This window comes from Manacus vitellinus, unplaced genomic scaffold, assembly GCF_001715985.3.
Source record: "Manacus vitellinus isolate BGI_N305 unplaced genomic scaffold, ASM171598v3 scaffold_5_pilon, whole genome shotgun sequence".
NCBI classification, from domain to species: domain Eukaryota; kingdom Metazoa; phylum Chordata; class Aves; order Passeriformes; family Pipridae; genus Manacus; species Manacus vitellinus.
This window is the reverse complement of record NW_021940682.1, coordinates 4430711-4452627: the sequence shown is the minus strand read 5'-3', so window position 1 is coordinate 4452627 and position 21917 is coordinate 4430711. Positions and strand designations below refer to the sequence as shown.

At 36.5% G+C, this 21917-nt stretch overlaps 1 protein-coding gene across 9 annotated transcripts in view; it reads right to left on the bottom strand.

Annotated features, from left to right (window-relative positions):
* Positions 1-713: 713 nt before the first annotated feature.
* Positions 714-21917, bottom strand: part of C2CD5 (C2 calcium dependent domain containing 5) — a 66119-nt gene continuing 44915 nt past the window's right edge. For 7 of the 9 annotated variants that reach the window (XM_018080515.2, XM_018080519.2, XM_018080511.2 and 4 more), the window contains 14 exons: positions 20240-20426; positions 19041-19205; positions 18280-18420; positions 15399-15462; positions 13453-13514; positions 12888-12986; positions 12342-12431; positions 11434-11521; positions 10306-10392; positions 8483-8533; positions 7371-7472; positions 6338-6528; positions 3081-3227; positions 714-2411 (listed from right to left, as the gene is read on the bottom strand). In XM_018080515.2, the coding sequence (XP_017936004.1) occupies positions 2280-2411; positions 3081-3227; positions 6338-6528; positions 7371-7472; positions 8483-8533; positions 10306-10392; positions 11434-11521; positions 12342-12431; positions 12888-12986; positions 13453-13514; positions 15399-15462; positions 18280-18420; positions 19041-19205; positions 20240-20426 (1606 nt within the window). In that variant the 3' untranslated portion in view covers positions 714-2279. The remainder of the gene's footprint in view (positions 2412-3080; positions 3228-6337; positions 6529-7370; positions 7473-8482; positions 8534-10305; positions 10393-11433; positions 11522-12341; positions 12432-12887; positions 12987-13452; positions 13515-15398; positions 15463-18279; positions 18421-19040; positions 19206-20239; positions 20427-21917) is intronic. The other 2 variants (XM_018080517.2, XM_018080520.2) reach the window with 2 other exon arrangements.

Genomic DNA, 21917 nt, shown 5'->3' with positions numbered 1-21917 from the left:
GGAGGGTGTTCAGGGGTTGTTGGGGTGGGTGTTGGGGGTTGTCCCCACCACTGGTAGGGACAGCTTCCACTAGACCATGCTGCTCAGAGCTCCACCCAACCTGAACATTTCTAGGGATGGGGCAGCCACAACTTCTTTGGCCAACCTGTTCCAGTGCCTCACCAGCCTCACAGTAAGGAATTTTTTCCTAGTTTCTAATCTAAACCTACTCAAAATCTTTCAGTTTGAAGCCATTCCCCCTTGTCCTGTCACTCCAGGCCCTTGTAAATAGTCTCTCTCCCTCTCTCTTGTGGACTCCCTCCAGGTACTGGAAAGCCCCAATTTAGGTCACTCCAAAGCCTTCTCTTTTCCAGGCTGAACAATCCCAACTCTCTCAGCCTTTCCTCACAGGAGAGGTGCTCCATATCCCTCTGACCACCTTGGTGGCCTCCTCTGGACTTGCTCCAACAGGTCCATGTCCTTCCTGTGCTGGGGACCCCCCAGAGCTGGAGGCAGCACTGCAGGTGCCAGAGCAGAGGGGCAGAATCCCCCCCTCATCTGGTGCCCACACTGCTTTGGATGCAGCCAAGGATACAATTTTCAGCCCAGGATACAAATGATATTGTAACATTCTATACAAAAAATGTTCCTCTGAGGAGAATCGGGGTGGCACATCTTTAGTAGGTATTACATCAATACACATTTACCTATTACACACATAAAAAGGCAATAAATTTTATAAAGAAATTTATTGTGCAAGAATGATTTTCATGCTCATTTACAATGAAATAATTAGTTTTAACAAATAATCATGCCATTGTATAATTTCAACACTAAACAGAATATTTACATTCAAGTTTACACCTTTGTTCAAGTTCCATGTATGATATTGTCAGAATTAAGTAAGAATGCATCTTCAAATCAAAGTTTGCATTTTTTTGTTACATTAAAATATCACCACCTTTCAGACATTTACTGGAAACCACAAATTTCCTTTCTTTGCAGTACCTTCATTTCCACTGGAAAAGAACAAAACCAAACAGGAAACCCCAAACAAACCCCCCTTCACAAAACCAACCTGCAGAAACCAGTGTCACAGCCATAAATCAATCTCCAGTCAGCCAGGCATTTCCCACATGTTTAATGGGAAGGAAGGTGCAGAATAACCTCTGCACAAGTGACTTTTGGGGGACAGTTTATGTCATCCTTACAAAAGATCATTCATGCCTTAAGAAAATGAACCTCAGGACAATTCTTCCACAAAACCTTAAATAACAGAAAGACTTGTTTTGTCAATATTGAAGTGAACATCATTTAACAGTACCAAACACACTTTGGAACTTTTTGTTCTTTTTTTTTCCCCCGTGATAGGCATGCCCAGGAACACTGCACTGTGGTCTAGCAGCTTTTTAAAAACAAAGAACAAAAAACAAAAACAAAAAAAAAAGCCCAAAACGAAAACAAAAACCAAAAACCCCAAACAACCAACAAACAAACAAAAACCCCAAACAAACAAAACCAAAACAAAAGCAAAAAACCAAACCAAAACAAAAAAACTCTCTCAAATACCCACCCCAAACATCTGCTGTATAGTAACGATTATAAAAATAATAAGCCAGCAGTTCACAAACAGTCCATAGAAATAAAAACAAAACAAAAAACCCCAACATTAAAAAAAAAAAGGAAAAACAAAGAAAAAAAGAAAAACAAAAGAAGAAAGAAAAAATAGTTTTAGTGTGCAGAAATTTAAACTGTGACTTTTTGGTGCTGCTTTTTCCTCTTCACAGTCTACAGTCTAAGGGAAATTCAGGCTCCAGCCTGCATTTTCTTGGCCTGGATACAAATCTCTTGGTCCTTGGACAAAGGCTGCTAACACAATCACCTCCTTCCCACCTTGACCTGAAAGTCAGCTCATATGACACCCAATTTCAGAAGTGGTTCTGAATTACAACTTACTGTAGTCCTGTTGAACAGCTCAAAAATACAACAGAATTATTGCTTAATTCCACAATTCCATGTGATGCCTGCTATTCTAATCCACACTCTCCTATCAGTGTTTCACCTGCTCCCTAGGTTTCACTGCAGCCTGGAATTGTAACAAAGGAACCAGTGCACACCTGCCAGTACCCTGCCCTGACTCTTACATAAAGTTAAACCACAAAAAAAAAAAAAAAAAAAGTGATTGTCTTGGATTTTGGCTATGAATGTTACGGAGACTGATTTTGAAGATGCAAACCTAAACATTCCCACACTTTAAATAATCTTCATATTTGGCAGAGACTATTCCACTTTTTCTGTCTTCATGTTGTGACATCTCCTGCAGAACTTGTGGGCTGAGGAACAGCCGTAGAAGGCTGTGCTGGTAACATTTCCAGCTCAGACTCACGGACAAATATGACGGCGTCGCCACTGACATTTATTAAACACTGAGCCTGGGAAAAAAGACAATACTCAGTTACCAAACTATTAAAGTATTTTATGTTTACTTATATCTGCTAGATATAAATACACAGAAAAGTCAGTGGGGATCAGGAGAAAGACAAATCATTAGAATTCATTAGTGAAGCAATCTGTGCCATGTTTGCTTTTACATTCACTCACTTGTGTGCTATCAAACACGCAGAGGGAGTCTTGTAAGACACCACAAATGAAATATCTGGGTAGCTGTACTTGCTTTCACTACTGTTTTGAACATATTCCATTTGCCAAAACAATTGTATTCAATTGTTAGTCGTTACTAATAAGGCTTTGTCCCTTTATGCACAAAATGAAGCATTTTATATCAGCAACTCCAGGTATTTTTACAGGGAGTTTGGATGAAAATCCTGCACTGCAACATCAGGAAAACTAAGTAAGTTCAGCACTACTGTGCAACAATTTCCTGCAATTTACTTCATTCTAGTAAACTTAGTATTTTTACCCATATTCCTAATTTTGTGTTAAGGCAGGTGTTCGAGAAGTCTCTTGGCTTCTTCAAACATTATCACAAGATATCCAGAAGTGTTATGCAGACACAGCTCTCCAGAGCTGCTGGTTTTTAAATACATCAAATGTGTATTTGTATCATACTAATCACAACAGCACTTCACATCATAATTTACCTGATTTTTGTTTGGATTCTCCATGAAAACACACTGCTTCATTATGTAGGAGACAACTGCATTCCCCCCTAGAGCTGCAACGTGAGCTCTCACCATGGCAAACACTTCAGCAATAAAAGCATGGAGAAAACCACTGACACCACCCTCCTAAAATGGAAAAAAAATATATTACATGTTATGTTAGGTCTAGATACAAGATGCTGAATACTTTTCTTAAATATTTATAAGCTGAATATTTCAGTGCATCCTAAATGGTGTATTGCAGAGAAGTTAAAAGCTATTAATTGTTTAGCTGGTCACAGTTAAAGATCAGATGTAAAGAGACTATTTAAAAGAGCCCAGAGTGACAGGACAAGGGGGAATAGCTTCACACTCTGACAAAGAGTAGATTAGATATTAGGAAGAAATTCATCCCAGAGTGGGTGCCCCATCCCTGGTTGGATGTGGCTTTGAGAAACCTGGTCTAGTGGAAGGTCTCCCTGCCCATGCCAGGGGGTTGAAACTAGATGATCTTTAGTATCCAACCAAATCCAAACCATTCTGTGATTCTATGAACTTACTGTCTGAGGAAAAGTATGACAAGTGGGTTATTCATTTGTGACTCATTCTCTGCAGTCAGTATATTACATATACTCATGCTTTTCAGACATTCCTACACCTCTGCAGGAACATTTAACATTCCAATGACAGTTCAATAACAACTTTATTCTTTCATCAGGAAGGATACTGTCTTTTTTTTTTTTTGATAACTGGAAATCAAATAAAGAATAATTCATACTGAGGATTAAAAAGATTTAGACTTACTGGAAATTACCAGTAAGGAGTGGCCATTACCTCTGATCACTCCAACTTCATGTATGTTAATGACTGTCATTAGTTCTCAACACTCAGTAAAGAAACGATCCTTCAAAATAAAAAGTAAGCAAGGGACAGAGCAGAGACTTGAGCTATTCAAGCTATTTATTTATTTTATTTTCCTCCTTGAAGCCCAAAGGAACTTCTAGCCATCCCATTTCATTAATTTTTTTGACTTGATGGTGCTTGTGGGGAATTTTTACTTCTTTGGTGCCAAGTTGAATAATTTAAAATGATGTGAAAGGAGAAGGAAAACAACAGAAGTATGGACTTTCCTAGATAACCCTTATGAAAGAATGTGAACAACTACACAGTGAGGAAAAACATACACCAACCAGGCAACCAACCAAAAAAATAAAAATCCACAGAAAAAAACTATGAAAATGAACTGATCAAACAGAGCTCACTATTGGTTCAAAATATCTGTAAAATTTCAAAATGAAAGGCAAGACCACCAAGACTTCCCACATGTGTGTGTGTGTCACTGGTGAAAATGAGTCAGGCAGAAGAGGAGATTGAACTAAGCTGAATTTATATGGGCTGTACTCATATCTACTGGAAGAAGTATAATCTACCTTGAACAGGTTCATACAGACATTAAAAAAACATATCCTGGATGAACATTTATAAACAAAAGGGCAATTTATAACTTTATCAATCCTAGCATAAAGCAGGAATGAAGTCAACTGCAGACAAAAATCAAAATTCAATGCAAGTTTATTGTTCTCATGAAATTTTGATTTTTTCTAATTTTTTAACAGTTACAGCGACTGATAGGGAAAAAAATACATTATAAGCCTAATACAAAGTTTAATGACAGCAAGTAACAAAAAGATTAAAAATACCCACCTGTAAACAGCAAAACCTAAAATTATTGGATCAATCAGACTTTAAATTATTATTCATTTTTGATTCTGGTACACATTTCAGCCTATGAAAGCATTCACAGGGCCTCAATATTCTGTAAGCAATAACACCAGAAATGCTGCTAATTACTTTCCTGTGGAACCTGAAACACATTGCTGGAGCTGGATATAACAAGTGCTCTGTTCTGACTGTTACAGCCTCAGGGCAATACTGTGCAACCAGTGTTATGACTGGTTTGTACCACAGCCTGTGTAGCTGAAGCAATTTAAATGAGCTGCCCTGGGTGCTGGAAACAGCACACTGACAGTATCCCAGAGACTGTACAACTGTCCCAACTTCATGGAGGAGATGAATCAAATTCTTGAGCAACCCATCTGTGTTGGGATCTGGTATCACAGTTACCAAAGCTGCTTATCAGCTACTGAACTTGTATCTACAAAAGCTGCACTTCATATAGAAATGTCACATAACCATTTCCCTGTCTGACCATACAACCTTTTGAAAATACTGTCCTTTTCACACATAGATTTCCCAAGTTAAAAGGGGTCATAACTTGCAAAATCCAAACAAAAGTTTGTCTGACCAAAATTTCTCTAGAGAGCTCACAGCTCCTTCTCATGAAGGCTGATCAGCTTTATTAACATCTGCTCTCTGATTTTATCCATGTGTAATCATTAAGAAACAGCACCCCCTTCAGCACTGACAAACCAGGCAAAAGGTACTTGTGGCCAAAAGCAGAAAGATGCAGCTACTTCCCCCAAAGGACATGAAAATGATAAGGAACATGGCTTGCATTTTGGCATCCTCAGAGGATTATTTGTTTTCCAGACCCAGACTGGAGATCACTGTTTGAGTATCACTGGCTACACCTGTAACCTGGTTGTGTGGTTATAGACTCCATGGCATACTTTTTGACATTCATCACACAGAGGTTTTTTACAGAGAATGCATGGAATGCAATGGTAAAAATCAGCACAACAGTTACCTACAACATGAGTAACCTTGTGTTAACCAAAGAATTTTAAAATCCAAATATGCTGTGAAAGTTAATCATTAAGCTTGCTAAAAGAGAGAAGAATGGATGATTTGGTCTGGTGGTAGGGGTTTGGAACTAGATGATCTTTAAGGTCCCTTCCAACCCAGGCCATTCTGTGATTCTATGAATTTATTTCTTTTAGCATTTAACTTAATCTCTGGTTTGGGTTCAAATGATCCCAACTATCACTTTGGTCAAAAGATCCATTTTTTCCATACAGTTCTGTCTAGGAACTCATTGGTTTAGTATTATATCCAACTGAACAGCAATGGCAATGGCTAAGTTACCCTTTCCTAACGTTGCCAAACATGAAGCAGCTCTGTGTGTTCTCCAACAAGAACAGTGCAATGGAACTTACTCCCCACTCAGCACATGCCCTCAAGTGACACAAATCCTGCTTCCCTGGCTGTGCCATACTCCAACTCAAAACTCTTCAGATATCTACCTTTGCTTATTACAATTAACAAAAAAAATGCTAATCCCTGGGCACACAGCTCACCTCACGCAAAGAAGTGGTTTCTCTTATAAAAAACATGTTGATTATCCCGAGGTATTTGGTTATTTTAGCCCCAGGCAGAAAAGAAAGAGGTGTCATCTTAACAACTGAGACGGTAGAATTGGTGCACGACGGAACAGAACGGTGCCGTAAGTATCCCTCAGCCAGTGGACTTGCTTTATCAAGTGAAGCAGCTGAAAAGATGGGGGAAAAAAACAGGAGAAAGTAACTATCAGGATCGACCACCGTTGCCCAAAACACAAAAAACCTCTTCTTTATGGTTTCCAAATAGCTTGGTGACAACATTCAGCTGCCTGTGATGCTCAGCCATACCACGTGAGAAAGGAAAATCATCATGCAAGGCATGCAAAAGGAGACAAAAAGCTGAAATGGCATTTATTTGGGAGAGTGGCATTCCTGCAAAGGAAAACATTGAGGCGAGTAGCTGCACGTACAACAATCAGTTATAAAGTGAAGGTAAAGAAAAAAGTGCCAACATTTTGAAATACGTATTCTGCTGGAGGAACAAATTACAGGAAGTGTGAAAGTTGTTGTGTTTCCCCAGTGCAGCATTTTCCATTAAAACAGGTATTAATCTCTGCTAATTTAAGCAAGATAGTCAGACCTGTGGCCAAAGAACTACTAAAAAACAACTCACCACTTGCTAATTTAGTGCCCATTGCCTTGACTGTCACCTTGGTGATTGCTTCCTGTTTCTCACCCCAAATTTTCCAAGATCATACATACACCTACATCCATGCAGTGTATGTTATACAATTAGTAGGCGTACAACATTTATCGAGAGCTAATTTTTACTAAGTGAACAGAAATGCTACAGTTGGCTTTTTGGTGCTACTGGTTCATAAACCCTACGGGAGCTTACAGAGACGTCAACAATGTCGGCAGTTTTCACACTCAGAATTCATTCTACACGCGCTCTGCAATGCTACTGCTGGGCAGGGAACTCCACTAGTCACCACTGGGAAATCAGAGATATGTCTCAGATTATCATAACGTGGTAGAAACAGCCGCCTACTTGTCTTAATTGATCCGCGCCTTATGGTCTGAGCTTTCAGTTTAATGAGCTCTATCCAGTTGTTGCATCTGTCTGCAAAGGAACTGTAATCAACTGACGTTGCTGAAAACACAGACAGAAAAACAAAAGAAAAAAAAAAAACAGAAAAAAAATATGGATGATGTCTCTTGCTCATCTCAATGCTCCTTTTGAGGAAGCAATTACTGAGAGAGAACAACCATCCCTTTCCAGGTCTGTTTAGAGGAAAAGTTACAGTAGAGGTTTGGACTTGTCCAAACCAGTATACCGATTTCTGGTGATGTCCCAGCTCTGAACCAACTGCCTGACTGGGACTTCATCACTGAAAAAACATGCAAATACAGTCATTAACGACTTATGCTAGATTAGGTTTTTTTTAAATCTCAGTTTAGGTATTAAGTTCTGGCTTCTTTAACTTTATTTTAAGCCTTTTTTAATTTCAATTTTCATTGCTGTTCTTTTCCTCACAAAGAGCTGCTGGTCATAATTGAAACTTCCCAACTGTCTTTATCAATAACTAACCTACAGACTGAAAAAAAAGCTTTGGTGATGAGGATAAGAGTCACAAGCTGAAACAACACCTCGGTTTTAAACACAAATGAATTCTTACAAAATGCTGTCTTCTTGCCCCAACATCCTCCCTCCAACACCCCCTCCCATTATCATTACAATAAGAAGTAAGAGTTGTTTCTGCTATGACTTTTTGGTATTAGTTGCAGGAGTGTTTGCATATCTTTAAAAAAAAAAAAAAAAGGGGTTTGCAAACACCATTTCTTCATTACCCTGAAGAAACGGAAGGAACACATGCTAACTTCAAATTAAGACAAGCAAAACAGCTCTTTCAGGGAAATCATTTTCTGTCAGATAAAGTGGTATTCAATATATCTGACAGAGGGACACTTATTATTAACAAATCTGACTTTTGTCATTAAAAAACACATCAAAATATTACGATATCATTAAGCCACACCAGAGCATGCATTCTCAGTTAACTAGTAAACGCTTCCTGGATTAAGACACATCCAAAAAGAGTATACCAATATCCCAAGAATGCTCTTTCCGTGCTGGCATACAGCTAAATAAAGTAAACTCACCTCTCTGAGCAGCAGGAATACCTGTGTGGGAGCTTGCACCCTCCAAGGTTTCTAATAAGACAAAATTAAGTCCGTTCAGAGAATATATTAAGCAGAGTCACACAGTACAGGACAGCAGCTTTCAAGAAAGATAGAGACTATTTACAAGGGCATGCAAGGACAGGACAAGGGCAAATGGTTTCAAACTGGAATAGAGTAGGTTTAGATTAGATATTAGGAAAAAATCTTTCCTGTGAGAGCGGTGAGACACTGGCACAGGTTGCCCAGAGAAGCTGTGGCTGCCCCATCCCTGGAAGTGTTCAAGCCCAGGTTAGATGAGGCTCTGAGCAACCTGGGATAGTGAAAGGTGTCCCTGCCCATGGCAGGGGGTTGGAACTGGATGAGCCTTAGGGTCCCTTCCAACCCAAACAATTCTATGATTCTTATAAAAAAAATTACAGTACAAAATAAAAAACCACCCCGTCTGTATAGTATCCTATGTGCTTTGATAGGGACAAATTACTATAAACAATTAACTTTACCAAATCTATTTTGTAATTTTAATATGATTATTTATTAAAATTCATTATTTTATAAGGTTGTACACAAATATTTCTAAAATAACAATCCCACAGAAAAGTAGCAATATATTAAATAAGCTGCTAAGTAAATGTAACTATAATGAAAGCTTGACTCTAGATGTGAAGAAATGACAGATGGAATAGTTATCCAGCTGAAAAGCTCTAAGGCTGTGTACAGCACGATATGGAATGTGAAAAACATCAGGAAAAGGGATACATGGAAACAGGCTGCCCTCCACTGGTCAGTGCCCAGTACACAGGTAACACAGTCCACTAACAGGGACAGATACTCTCCAGTGTCTGGATATTTCTGGATAGTTCCTCTTTTTGAAAATAAAAGGTCAACAGTATCACAATGTGACCAATTAAAAGCTAAGCACATGCAAACGCTTTAAAAAAATTGCAAAGCAACGAGAATATTATTGCTGAAATTAATATGACCTCTGAAAGTACAGGTAAATGTGACAGGTACCTTTCTTTATACAACTGATGTAATGGGCAAAGAAAAGGAGCTCTTGAACATCTTAGTAAAAAAAGATTTACAGTAATCCACAGATACTAAATTTCCTTTCAGGAGCTATTTTGGTGAGTAGATAATCCAACAGTGGAGAAGGAAGTAAAGATGGCTGATTTCAGTGAATGACCACCTGATTTTTCATGCAGCTGTAAAAAAACTGTGACAACCATTCTTGAAATGCTGCTCTATCTCAGGTAAAAAACAAAGCAGCTGTTTAACAGCTGAAGTGTGCTGCACTGTACAAATTATTAACTATACAAGTTTAGACTCCTTTCACTTAAAAAAAAAAATCAGCATGCAACCAGTACTTGCTAAATAAAGTGTTCCCCACCATGAAAACAATCAGATTAATTATCTGAGGCTGAGAAGACAGATGTACTTTCCATGGACCATTTACAGAAGCAAAGCAGTATGCAGCAAGCCTAATTATTAGGTAATTTATAACTAAGTCAAATGACAGCAAACACCCAGTGGTTTGTAGCATTTTCAATATTCTAAGTGGAAAGATAGAACTGCTACAGGAAATCTATAAAAAACCCAATAGAATTATTAGCCAACCCATCCAAATTGACAAAATTGAAGACAAAAATTTGTCTTCAAAAGTAAATATACCCATTATGCTTAGGTAGCAAAGAATATTTAAAGCATGTGAAAGTACAGATATTTTAAAGCCGTAGCAACCATGAAAGATCAGAACCCAAAAATCAATTAAAAACAATAGTTTAACATTCCTCCACTTAACTGACCTTTAGCTGGAGAGAATGGTTGAGAAGCAAGTGGATCAGAGCAAAGTTCCAATGGAAATTGTAGCTGTTCTTCATTATCTGTAGATGCTTCAACAATGAAAATATTCCCAATTGATAATTAACCCCCAAAATAAGATTTGCAAGTAATAATTAGCAGATTCAATTTAGTCAGGTCTGACTGTAACAGATTTTTTCAGCATATGCAAATAGTTATGCAGTTCTGTAGGGACAGTTAGGTGTCTGACAATAAATCCAGCTGCAACACTGAACAGAACCTGTGTTCCATTGAACAGGATTTGATTTAGTATTTTTAGGAAAAAATACCAAGTCAATTCATGCATTTTAGTTTTGATTCTGCAGTTGGATATATGTCAGCTAAACATTACAGTAAAAATTAACATTTGGATTTATTTCACATGAAAGAAAACAATATGCTGAAGAAGTCAGCTATAACTAATGTTTTAGAAGCATATGGCTCTGTCCACTACCTAATTCCATTCCTCAGAATCTAGCATCTTTAAAATTTTGTCTGAATTCCCATTTCCAGATTGCATATATACATTTCTAGCATAAGATGGTGCTTCATTAGCAAGAGGACATATGCAGATTATAGTAGTCTCTTCTACTCCCTCCATATTCCATATGCTTCACTGATCTCCAAAACCATTACTGACCTGCTTAAGGGTTTTCAGAAGGCTTTTTAACTTTAAGTATTATGAATAATTTATTTTCTACTTTCTTGAAGTAAGGGCAAAATTCGGTGCCTATAAGAACAAATATTCTCTGATGACTTACACCACATGTTTCAAAATACAATGGAAATGTCATCATCTGTTACACTGATTCTTTAGTTAAAAATAATCCAAGAAATACGGTAGATGGAATAAGGAAATACCACATTTTATCTTTGTGTTACTGTAAGTAAAGCAAATACCTAATAGTTGATAAGTCAGTCATCCTGCTGGAGGTACGTACATGAACTCTAAAAAACCTCTATGTTTTGAAAGAACCTCCCTGTAAAACTATCTATATGTAACTGAAATTAAAATGCAGACTCATTAAGTACTGGGGGAAAAAAAAAGAAAGTAAAATACTATCTCTTTTCTTTATATGCCTCACAATATTTACCTCTTTGTTGTGACTTTTCTGTAGGGGTTTTGTTGGCTTGTAATGCTTGGTTTTTGTCATATGTAATTGCAACAGCTGTGACTGCAATCTGCAAATCAAAAATAGCTTATTAGGTAACTTAATATCTTGTGCAATCTGCAAAAATAATTTTGAAAACAAGCAGCTTTTTGCACAGAAACAGAATATGGGGGGGGGAAAAATAATCATCAGAGCATACCCATTAAAACCCTCAACAGCAGAGCCTAAAAGGTAATAGTAATAGTAAGGTCTGTTGTTAGATCATATGCCTGACAGTGTTTGTCCCACATTTGTGGATTTGTTCATCAGTTCTTTCCTTTTTCTTGGTGAACAGACATTAAAAAAGGTCACTGAAATTCATTATCATAGTATTTGTAAGAGAAAATGGTATTTCACTGAACACAAGAATAATGCTGTACTTCTAAAAAAAAAAAATTTTGTCTAAAAATAATGAAAATACAACACATCATCTTGAAATGGCAAGAAAAAAAATGAGAGAATTACAATGACAGCAACAAGCAGAAAGTGATGCACAGGAAGTTCCACTTGAACATGAGGAAGAACTTCTCTCTTGTGCAATAGAACAGGTTGCCCAAAGAAGGTGTGGAGTATTCCTCACTGGGGATATTTCAGAACTGTCTGGACACAATCCTGTGCCATGTGCTCTGGAGATGATCCTGCTTGAGCAGGGAGATGGGACCAAAACTGGTGAACTCAAGACCATAATGTTCAGTGAAGAAAAAGAATGAACTGTTGAGTTTTACTTCCAAATTCACCAGACATACAAATAAATCAAATCATAGCCCAGTTCACTCTGAGCAGCAAACAGCAATTAAAGGCCCAGACTGCCATGCCTACATGCTGAAAGTCAAAAGCAGCAGTTCACTCACCTGAACTAATTCATCCTCTGGTAGAGCAACTGTGAAGTTTACATGGCAAAGACAGCAGGGAACCATAGATCGGAGTTTAAAATACAAGCTCTGTTGAAGACAAGATGTTTGTGTTACTCAAAAAACAAATCTATGGTTTATTGCAGAGAAATTAAGAATCAAAACTCTTTTCATAGCAGAAGTTGTGTCATCATATGTCTAGTTGACATGGTGGGGTTTGGTCAAAGGTTGGACTCAAATCTCAGGGATCTTTTCCAACCTATTTGCTTCTGTGATTCTGTATTAATTTTTTCTTGAAGAAGCATTACATGTGTGAAAAGTCAGGATAGAATGCCAGGACTCCTTCAAATTCAAAAAGCTTTGGAAATCCTTAATATACTAAAAAGGCTGAATTTAGTTCTAGAGCAACTTACAAACTAATTACAGACACTTTGTAGTCTAATTTCAAAAAGTAATTATGAAAAATGTATAGCATAATTCAGTATAGCATAATTTTACTTTGCTTCCATTTGAACAATTACAAAATATTTAAAATAAGATTCTTACCTTCAACAGATTCTCACAGAGATCATTGAAGTTCTTATTAAGTGTTTGATTTGTTGGATTAATGTTGCTTAATCTGGATACTCTTACTGCTGTGAACATCTGAATTAGAAACAAGCACACATTTTTTTTTGCCAATATGAGGGAATATATTTTATCCAATATATTAAAACCAAAACAAATTCATAAAGAAGGAAAATAATGCATAACATGTTATCATACTCAGTACCTCGTGCTAAGTAACACAGTCAACAATCTGTTTTAGAGGCTTCAAAATCTAGCCAAGATCTTAACGAAGTCTAAAATCTTGAAGTTCATATTTACTGTAATTACTTTTGTATTTTTGTATTAGGTTCTCTGTTAAACAACAGCACTGAAAAAACCCTGAAAAAAACAGGTTCTCATACCCCGTTTTTCTTACCAAAACACTACTTTTATTTCCAACCTAAGGGTATCCTTTTAATTTATCTTTGAAAAGTAGTGCTCTCAAATAGATATTTAAATTACTAGAGCATATTTCAACACAATTAGCAACAAGTTTCAATTTTCTTTGAATAAATAACCTTACTTGAATTTCTGGTGTCCAGTTATTTATACCAGGCATAATTTCCGTGTTGCAACTGTAAAAACCTGTGAAGAAAATATTTGGGAAAGTCTATTTTATACACTGACATATAAAAATACTTCTAAAGAAACATGTGACCTTAATGTTATGCAAGTATTTTCCCTCATGTAGTTTTGAATATTGAATAACACACCAGAAATGAGACTGACATTCAAAAAACAAATGTAGTATTCTTGAAGGGAGAGCAAACACCCAAAATCCACAACTGCTCCACCTAATTTCTAACAGATAAACTGTGTACAAATGAGGAAATTTATCTACAAGGTGCGAAAGGAAAAGCTGAAAAGCCAACCTTTGACAGACAGCATAAAGATGCTGTAAAGAAACTATCTAGAGACTGAGTCCAAATAAACAGCACTTAAAAAAAAATAACTAATCAGCAAAGTAAGAAAAGTTATAAACAGCAAATAGGCAATGCTGAAAGTCTGAAGATATAGTTAAATAAGCAGAAAAGAGGCCCATCTGGTAAAGCCAATATAAAAGCAAAAAATAAGCTAGAAAAGAAATTGTGTAGCAGCTTGAAGAAGATATAAATATTAATAGATTTTCTTTCAGAACATCAAAAGCAGAAATTATATGAAAGAATCAAGTAAGATATGGAAAAAATATGAAGAGATGATAACACAAGAGCAGAAAACATGTCCCCTTTTTTTTTTTACATCAGTGTTCACCACTGATGTAAGTAGAGCTTTCCACAACAGTGGAAAACCAGTCTCATGTTTATTTTCCATCAGAGAATCCATCTTAGAGATGTGTCTGAAGGAGACAAGCGGGCAAATGAAAAATAAAGATTCATATAAACAAGAGAAAAGGCAAAAAAAAAATAAAATCAAACAGCTGACTAAATGGCATTGAGTTCTTAACTTAAACTTGCTCCATTACCAGAGGAGAGGATTCTTTAATCTTCAAGTAGTGAGGAGCTCTTACTGACTGGGATCTACTAATTATTTGCCTAATACAGATATCTCTTTTACTGGCCCACAGCAGCTATTCCAGAAAAGGGAGTTAATGGGCAGAAGGAAAAACAAGACACTGCAGAGGAGCTGAGAAGACTTTCCTAAGGAACAGTCATAGCTCACAAGCTCTCAAGAAGTATATAAACAAAAGATTTCTGACTGAACCAGCCTGCTTGGGACATCAGAAAGCACATGGTAAGTTCTTTCACCAAGGACTTCCTACCAGACTAAAAGAATGAAGTGTCATTGAAGGAAATGCAATTATTATAAGACTGGAAAAAGAGAGACAAAATAAATTCTCCATTTTCACAGAAGAGGTATCTGTAACTCAGGATTTTATGCTTCAAGCATATTCATAACTTATCTGCAAAAGAGGATAAAATGAGATGACTGCTAATGGCCTTATTTTAAGGTAGTAAATTCAACTGCAGCAGGACAATGGATAATCAATGAGGAATAAAAGATTTGGTGGTAATAACAGATAACTATGACAAGGATGGTTCTGAGCTCGACAGGACTTAAAATTATAAACACTTATACCAGTTATTAGAAATGGTTACTTGCTCAGAAGAAACATGGGGAAACTCACAGTGACAACAAGGAGGACAAGGACAACCCAATGTCCAGAGCAATTTCCATATAATGGACAACTACATTAACCTCTTCTCCACATCCAGAAGTTCCATCAGGGAGGGTATGACAGAAATGTATACATCCACAAATAGCATAAAGATGATTGATATAAGGCAATAATTAGTTTTCTGTTCTACTTTAATTGATTTGAAACCTAAAAATTAGTCAGTCAGTCCAAAAATCTTCAGAAACAGTAATATTTTCAGTTCTTGTGGCATTTTTTTAAAATAATTTTTAATAAAACTAGTTCCAGTTTTTCCTTTTCTACTATAAAGTAGAAAAATAAGGTTTTAACTATACCAGAAGGTGGTGGAACATCTGTCAGTAAAGAATGTACATCTTCCATTGCATCGGTATCATCAATCTGTAAAAAGGAATAATTGATGAAAATCACATTGCTGTGCCAGTAAGAAGTCTCAAAAAGCTGTAAAAATTCTGTCATCAAAAGATCTGTATCTGGCAGCTTGGCTGAGATTTTTGAAAAGGATTCTATGAACCAGACCTCTGAATCTTAACTAGCAGCCTATGATATGCTTAACACTCAAAAAATAGTTCCCTTAATTAGACTGTATAAAGCTATGTGCACAGAATACACAGAAAAGTGCAGTAGATAATAATATAAAGAGACTTTATAAAACAATTTAAAATGCTTAACAAGGTTCCACATAATAACTCACAGCTTTTTCCAGCTAAGCTGTATTACACTGCTGTGATTATTCTTTGCCTGTCCTAAAGACACATGAAAATCTTCCCAGCATTTTAAAAACCTTCCTTAGAAAGAACAGCAGAAAATGGAATGGGAAAAGGTGAATTTGGGGACTATTATTTTTCCCAATCCAAATAACCTCTAGTCCTTCCAACCTTATTTTAGATCAGACTGCTATGTGCCCTGCTACCTTCTCTAAATATTTCTGTCATGTGTCTTTAGGTTTATTCTGCCTTATTGATCTGCAAGAGATCCAAGTTTAACCTCTGACTTCTAACATTTTCTTGCAAGTATTTTGGAAATCATTTAACTCCAGTATTAAAAGGTTTTCTGTCAGGTATTGTTTCTCCTTGTCCCTCTCCAAGTAAGAGGGTTTTGTCTTTTTTTTTTTCTTTTTTTCCTCAAAAACTCCCAAAAAACCCCAAATAATAAAAAAACCCAGACAGCTTTACTTGTCACAATTGCCTTCCCAGGACCTCTTAGCATTTCCTCATCACAGTGAACTTTTTCTTACATATTTCCAGTGAACAATGATTTTACTCTTCAAAGGTCAGTCAGGAGCCTAATTAAAGCTTCTGAAATATTGTTTCTGACATGCAATCTCTTAACAAAGGCAGTAGTAAATGATTTCACAGGCAAAAAAGTCTTTTTTTTCTATAAAGACTGAACTACCAAAACACAGGGATGTATATTCTAGGACCAGCATATTCCTTAAACATCAGATCTTATTTTTCTTGCTAGCATTAGTACTACTTTTATGCACTCTATAGTACACTACAGTGTACTTAGATTTTTTCCCTTACACATGGGGATCTAGAGTCCATACTGGAGTTAATAAGGCAGAAGGAAGAATTCTCCAAAACTGTAGAAAAAGAGCTGAACTCTGCTTGTTGTATATAATCACAGAATGGTTTGGGTTGGAAGGAACCTTGAAACTTCCCCTGTTCCAACCCCCCTTAACCAGCTGATCTTTGGTATAACGTATCACACTTCATGAGGCAACTGGACAGAAAAAGTATGCTGAGTTTTTGTTATCACTGCCTGTCTTCTATTTGACAGCCTTTACAAGAGAAATGAAGGTTGGGCTTATGTTTTTTCCAGTATTTAGTAGTCTTTGGGTTGTTTTTTTGGGTTTTTTTGTTTGTTTGTTTTTTAATGCCTTACAAAATCCTCTATTTTTCACAAAGGTATTCAACTCCTTTTGCATTTAGCAAAGTATTTTCTGATTTTCAATACAGTGCCTCAGAGAGCATCAATCATAACTTTTGTTTTGAGGAAACAATTCTGCTCCTGTCAGATTAAAATCAAAACCCTGTTAAGACCAGCTGCAAAAAATACTTGCTGAAAACTGTCCTCTTCCCTTTTTACTTTGAGAGTTAACTGGCACCAAAGTTACTTTTAGGGACTTCCCAGTTTACTTTGTAATGCACTGGAAAACCAAAGAAAAGCAGAAGCACTAACCTATCTGAATTTATTACACCAAACTCTCCCAACCTGTTATTTTTCCACTCTCTTTTTATACCTCTGTTTTCAAATGAACTGCTGTTACAGCACTCTTATTCTCCCTATCTACAACTTTTCATCCAGATTACTTTCTATGAAGATGGTGATTTGTGAAGATTAACAGTCTTGAATGTATCTTAGGCTGCAATTACAGGCTGTAATTTAAAGTGTTTTCTTAGCCAGGGACAGGTATTTGTAATACCTGTATCCACAGGATGATCAAAACTCTAGCCCTTCTTTAATACTTGCCTACTTTCCTTCAAAACTGTACAATGTTAAAATCACATCTCTGAATTTTAGTGAATAGAGAAGTTCTTTATCTACAGGTGTTGTTCTTTTTTCTAATTGTAACTGTAGAAAGAATTGGAAGGTGTTGTTGGAAGCTATGAATTCTTTAACTGTGAAGAGCATCAGCTGAAATTCAGAAAAGCAAGTCTTCTTTTATTTGCTCTCTTGACACATGCAGCTTTTTGAATGCTTTTAATACCAACAGTTCTGAAAACTAATTATTCTGAATATTCAACTATAATAATAAGAGCTTTGAAACCAAAAGAATATACAAGTTTTTTTTTCCTTTTTTGCTAAATTGGGACAACACAGAACCTCAATGTTTATAAAAATATATTTAAGTTTTTGATCAGTCTGATCTGCTGCTTGAAGTAGGCAGAAGGGCATTTCTTAACGGCTCTTAATTATTATTCTAGATATTGTTACATGTCCATGAACAGCAGGGCAATCTTTTTTCAGATACTGTCCCTAGGCACAATACAGCTGTGCTTTAAGTGAACAGAAAAAGAAAGACAAAGCAAAATCCAGTATTTAGCAATTTCTACTGATACAAAATGGAAAAAAAATTACACAATTTAAGATGTGTCCTTGGAGATGAGTAAGAAAACTTCTCTCAGTTTTTTTTTAATATCTATTTGAGGAGAAGAAAAAGTATGAACATGAGTACTGAAAACGTTTAATCACCTCCAAGACAAAAGCATCCTTTTTCCCATGTGAAAGGTCAAGCTCTGTAACTTCATCAGAGCTTTCTGACTGGGATCTTAATAGCCTGGAACGTTGTCTTGGCTCTGGAATGGGAGACCCTATGATTTCTTCAGGTAGTTCCTAAAAAGGATATAAGAATTAGCAGATGTTCTACATAGCTTAGAAATAATTTCAATCAGAAACAACTTGTTAACAGTTCTAAGAATCGGAACACTCTGAAAATAATTTCACTGTGAAATAAATCTAAATAAGTACAAACTGATCTAGAATCACAGAATCACAGAACAGAATATCCTGAGTTGGAAGGGACAGGTTACCAGCACAGGTTACTATTGTAAACTTCTTATTTAAATTATGCCTGTACTGATCTTGAAAAAATCTCAAAGATTGAGATAGTGTATGGAAGTTCCTAGCTGAGTAAAAAGTGCTAGGGATTTCATCCAAGCCAAGGTTGAGACCGAATTCTTTTTAACATAAAAAACCCACATAATATGACACAGATCTGTGAAACAGCCTGGCTCACTCCCAGAAGTTACAGATTTCTTCAGGATTCTTTTGGCTATGGGGCTGAAGAGATCTGAAAAATCCAGTAGCTTCCCAAAATACAGCTAAAAAGATCTATATCTCTATTAATAAAGAAACTTATGTTCAATGATTCAGTCGCTAAGCAGTCATGGATATACACTGTGTGTATGTTTGATTCAGATTGTTTTATTTTTAAGAATGAAAGATTTACTTACCGGAGGATTAATCTCATAAAGTTCCTTGTTTTTTGCTATCGTGTCATTTATTTTCTTTTGCATATGAGATATGTGCTGCTCATAGGTGCCATCATTTGGAGTCTTCCCAGCAATCTGAATACCACCAGGTGTTGGCAAAGCTGCTAGATAAACACCTGTTGCAGACTTTTAAAAAGTCATTAAGAAAAAAAGACAATTACATAAGCATGTACTGCTAACATTTGCAGATAAAGTTTTCCATAATGCTCGTGCTGTAACAGACAGCACTGTGACATGCACAGCACAGCCTCTTGCCACAATGAATGGATTTCTCTCTCCCATTCACTTATGAGGAAAAAAATCCCACTTATGAAAAAATCCCACTACTCTTTCAGTAAATTCTCTCCTTCTCATGGGATTTTTCCATAGTGGAGCACTTCACTTACCTAAAAATTCTGAAAAGACTAAAAATTAAAACCTCTGTCCCAGGATATTTTGCATAAGCAAGTGATGGTTTTGAGGATTTAAAACTTGACCCAAGCATTTATAGTGTCACTGAAATTGTGACAATCCTATTTCTATTTACAGAAAACAGATCACTGAAGATAAAAAGAACATGCAAGCTAGTCAGTATTACCCAAACACCCTCTGATGCAGGAAGAAGTAGCACATTTCACTATTCTAACCCAACATGACAGAATGAGGTTAGAAAAATACTGTTAATGAACAATTCTTGACTCTAAGACACTTCCAATCTATCACTTATTTCTTCAGTGCCATCACAGAAGAGGCAACAAACCTTCCTCTCATTGGCAACTAACCAGAAGATTTACTGAGACTAAACTGACCTTACTTGTCATGGAACTGTAATGCAATTTGAGAAACAGGGACCTCTTTCACAGGACCTTTAAAGAACACAATCATTTTTCTGAAATTTATGCCATTAAACCATTTAAAATCTCTTTTCCTCTCATCCCCTTTCTAGTATTCTTGTCCCCTAACAAGGTTTCAAGAGATTTGCATCTTCCTTCTCTGCTGATGAAAGACAGTCTGCCCTGATTTGACAATAATTAGACACCTTCTTCCTTTCCATCAGTTCATTTATTCTTAAAATGACATTTTAATACCTCTAGTCACTCCGAATTCCACAACACTGCTATGTCTTCTTGAAAAAATACTGTAAGAAAGCCAAAGAACCTGAAGATTCAAACTGTACTTACTGCTAACCCCATTAGCATATTTTCCCCCACGGTGATCTGGATTCTCAGCCCAAACAGAGCATTCATTCCTCTCAGCTTCAGTTTATTCATCAGCTGTGTGTGCACTTCATATTCCATAAATGGCAGGAGGTTACTGATAGAGGTTGCATTTGCTTCAGCTTGAGCTTTCTTCTTCAGGCGGCATAACCTGGGAACACAGAGCAGCACGTGAGATCTGCAGGGATCAGCAGACACAGAGTCCTAATGGGATAGTGAAGATTCAAAGTCATCACAGGGTGTTTTGAGTTTTTTCCTCACTGTGCAACTGAATACAATCAGTTTCTTTTTACTGTATTTTAAAATCCAGTAAAATACTAAATTCTCATCAGGGAGATCAAGGCAGACTGAGGTACCGACTCTCAATAAGCAAGGTTTGATTTTTAATAGGAACTGTACTATATTAAACTGTATTCTATTAGCATTTAAAATGGGTAACATAAAAAGTAAACTTATCAAACAGAACAATACATAACCTTCAGCAGCATTCAAAAATATTCCTTATCAAAGCAGATTATCAAGCACAAAAATTACAAATAATGTATTTTTTGCAAATCACCGAATGATACCTCATTTCTTAAAATATGCTTAAGGACTGTTATCAGACAGAAACAACACTCATCACACAGGGTTTCTGTCATAACAGTCTGACAGCATAGAATAAATATGCAACATTAAGACCTTATCTAGAGATTCCTGATAAGCATCTACTGGATGTCTGGCTAAACATATTAACACTCCTATTACATAGCAGCAACTGTTAAAAATTTGCCCTGATCATTACAAGGCAAATTCTGTAGACAAACACAGCTCTCCTGCTATTGCAAGTTGTCTGGTAGCTGTTAAACACCACCATTATACCTCCTCAAAAAAAATTATTTCAAGGGATAGTTCCTGCAGCCCTTTTCAGATAAGCCTCAGAACTGATGAGGTGTATTCTTTTGGATTGCTGCAAGTGTAAAATAAAATGCCAGTTCTTTACAAGAACTCCTTCAGACTGTGTCATCTGAAAACTTGTATTTTCAGCTCTGCTTTGAGTAAGACCCCAAATGTAAACATTCATTTCTCTTGCTGCAAACCTCAAACACTTCAGGTACAAGCATAGGAAATGACATCTACTGGTAGGACTTTTAAAATTCCTATTAATACAGTTATTGAAGACACACACTGGAATAAAGAAAAACAACCCCATCCAAGTGCCCTCACAGCTCAAGCATTAACCAGACTGAAAGTACTTATCTTGAAAGAATAAAAGAAAGAGTATAGCAATTCCATCTCTGGCTATATTATGTCACTCTTTGGGTTTAGTCCTACAGGCTGAAATTCAAAGCCCACACCAGGGATACTTTCAGAGAGAAATTTTGTTGGAAAGGAGCACATGCCAGCTGTCCATTTTAGTGACACAAATGAGCAACGCTTTCTTCCATGGACCTCATTTGCTACATGATCAGGAAAACATACTAACTCACCAAACTGTAACAAGCTCATCTCAAAATCTTTCTATAGCTTCAGTTTTTTGTTTTGTTGGGTTTTGGGGTGTTTTTTTTTGAGCAATGGGAATGTTTTAAGAAATGAATTCTCGAGAAAATGACACATCTGCAAGTGCTCCAGAGACATATTGGGGACCACCGTTTAACACAAA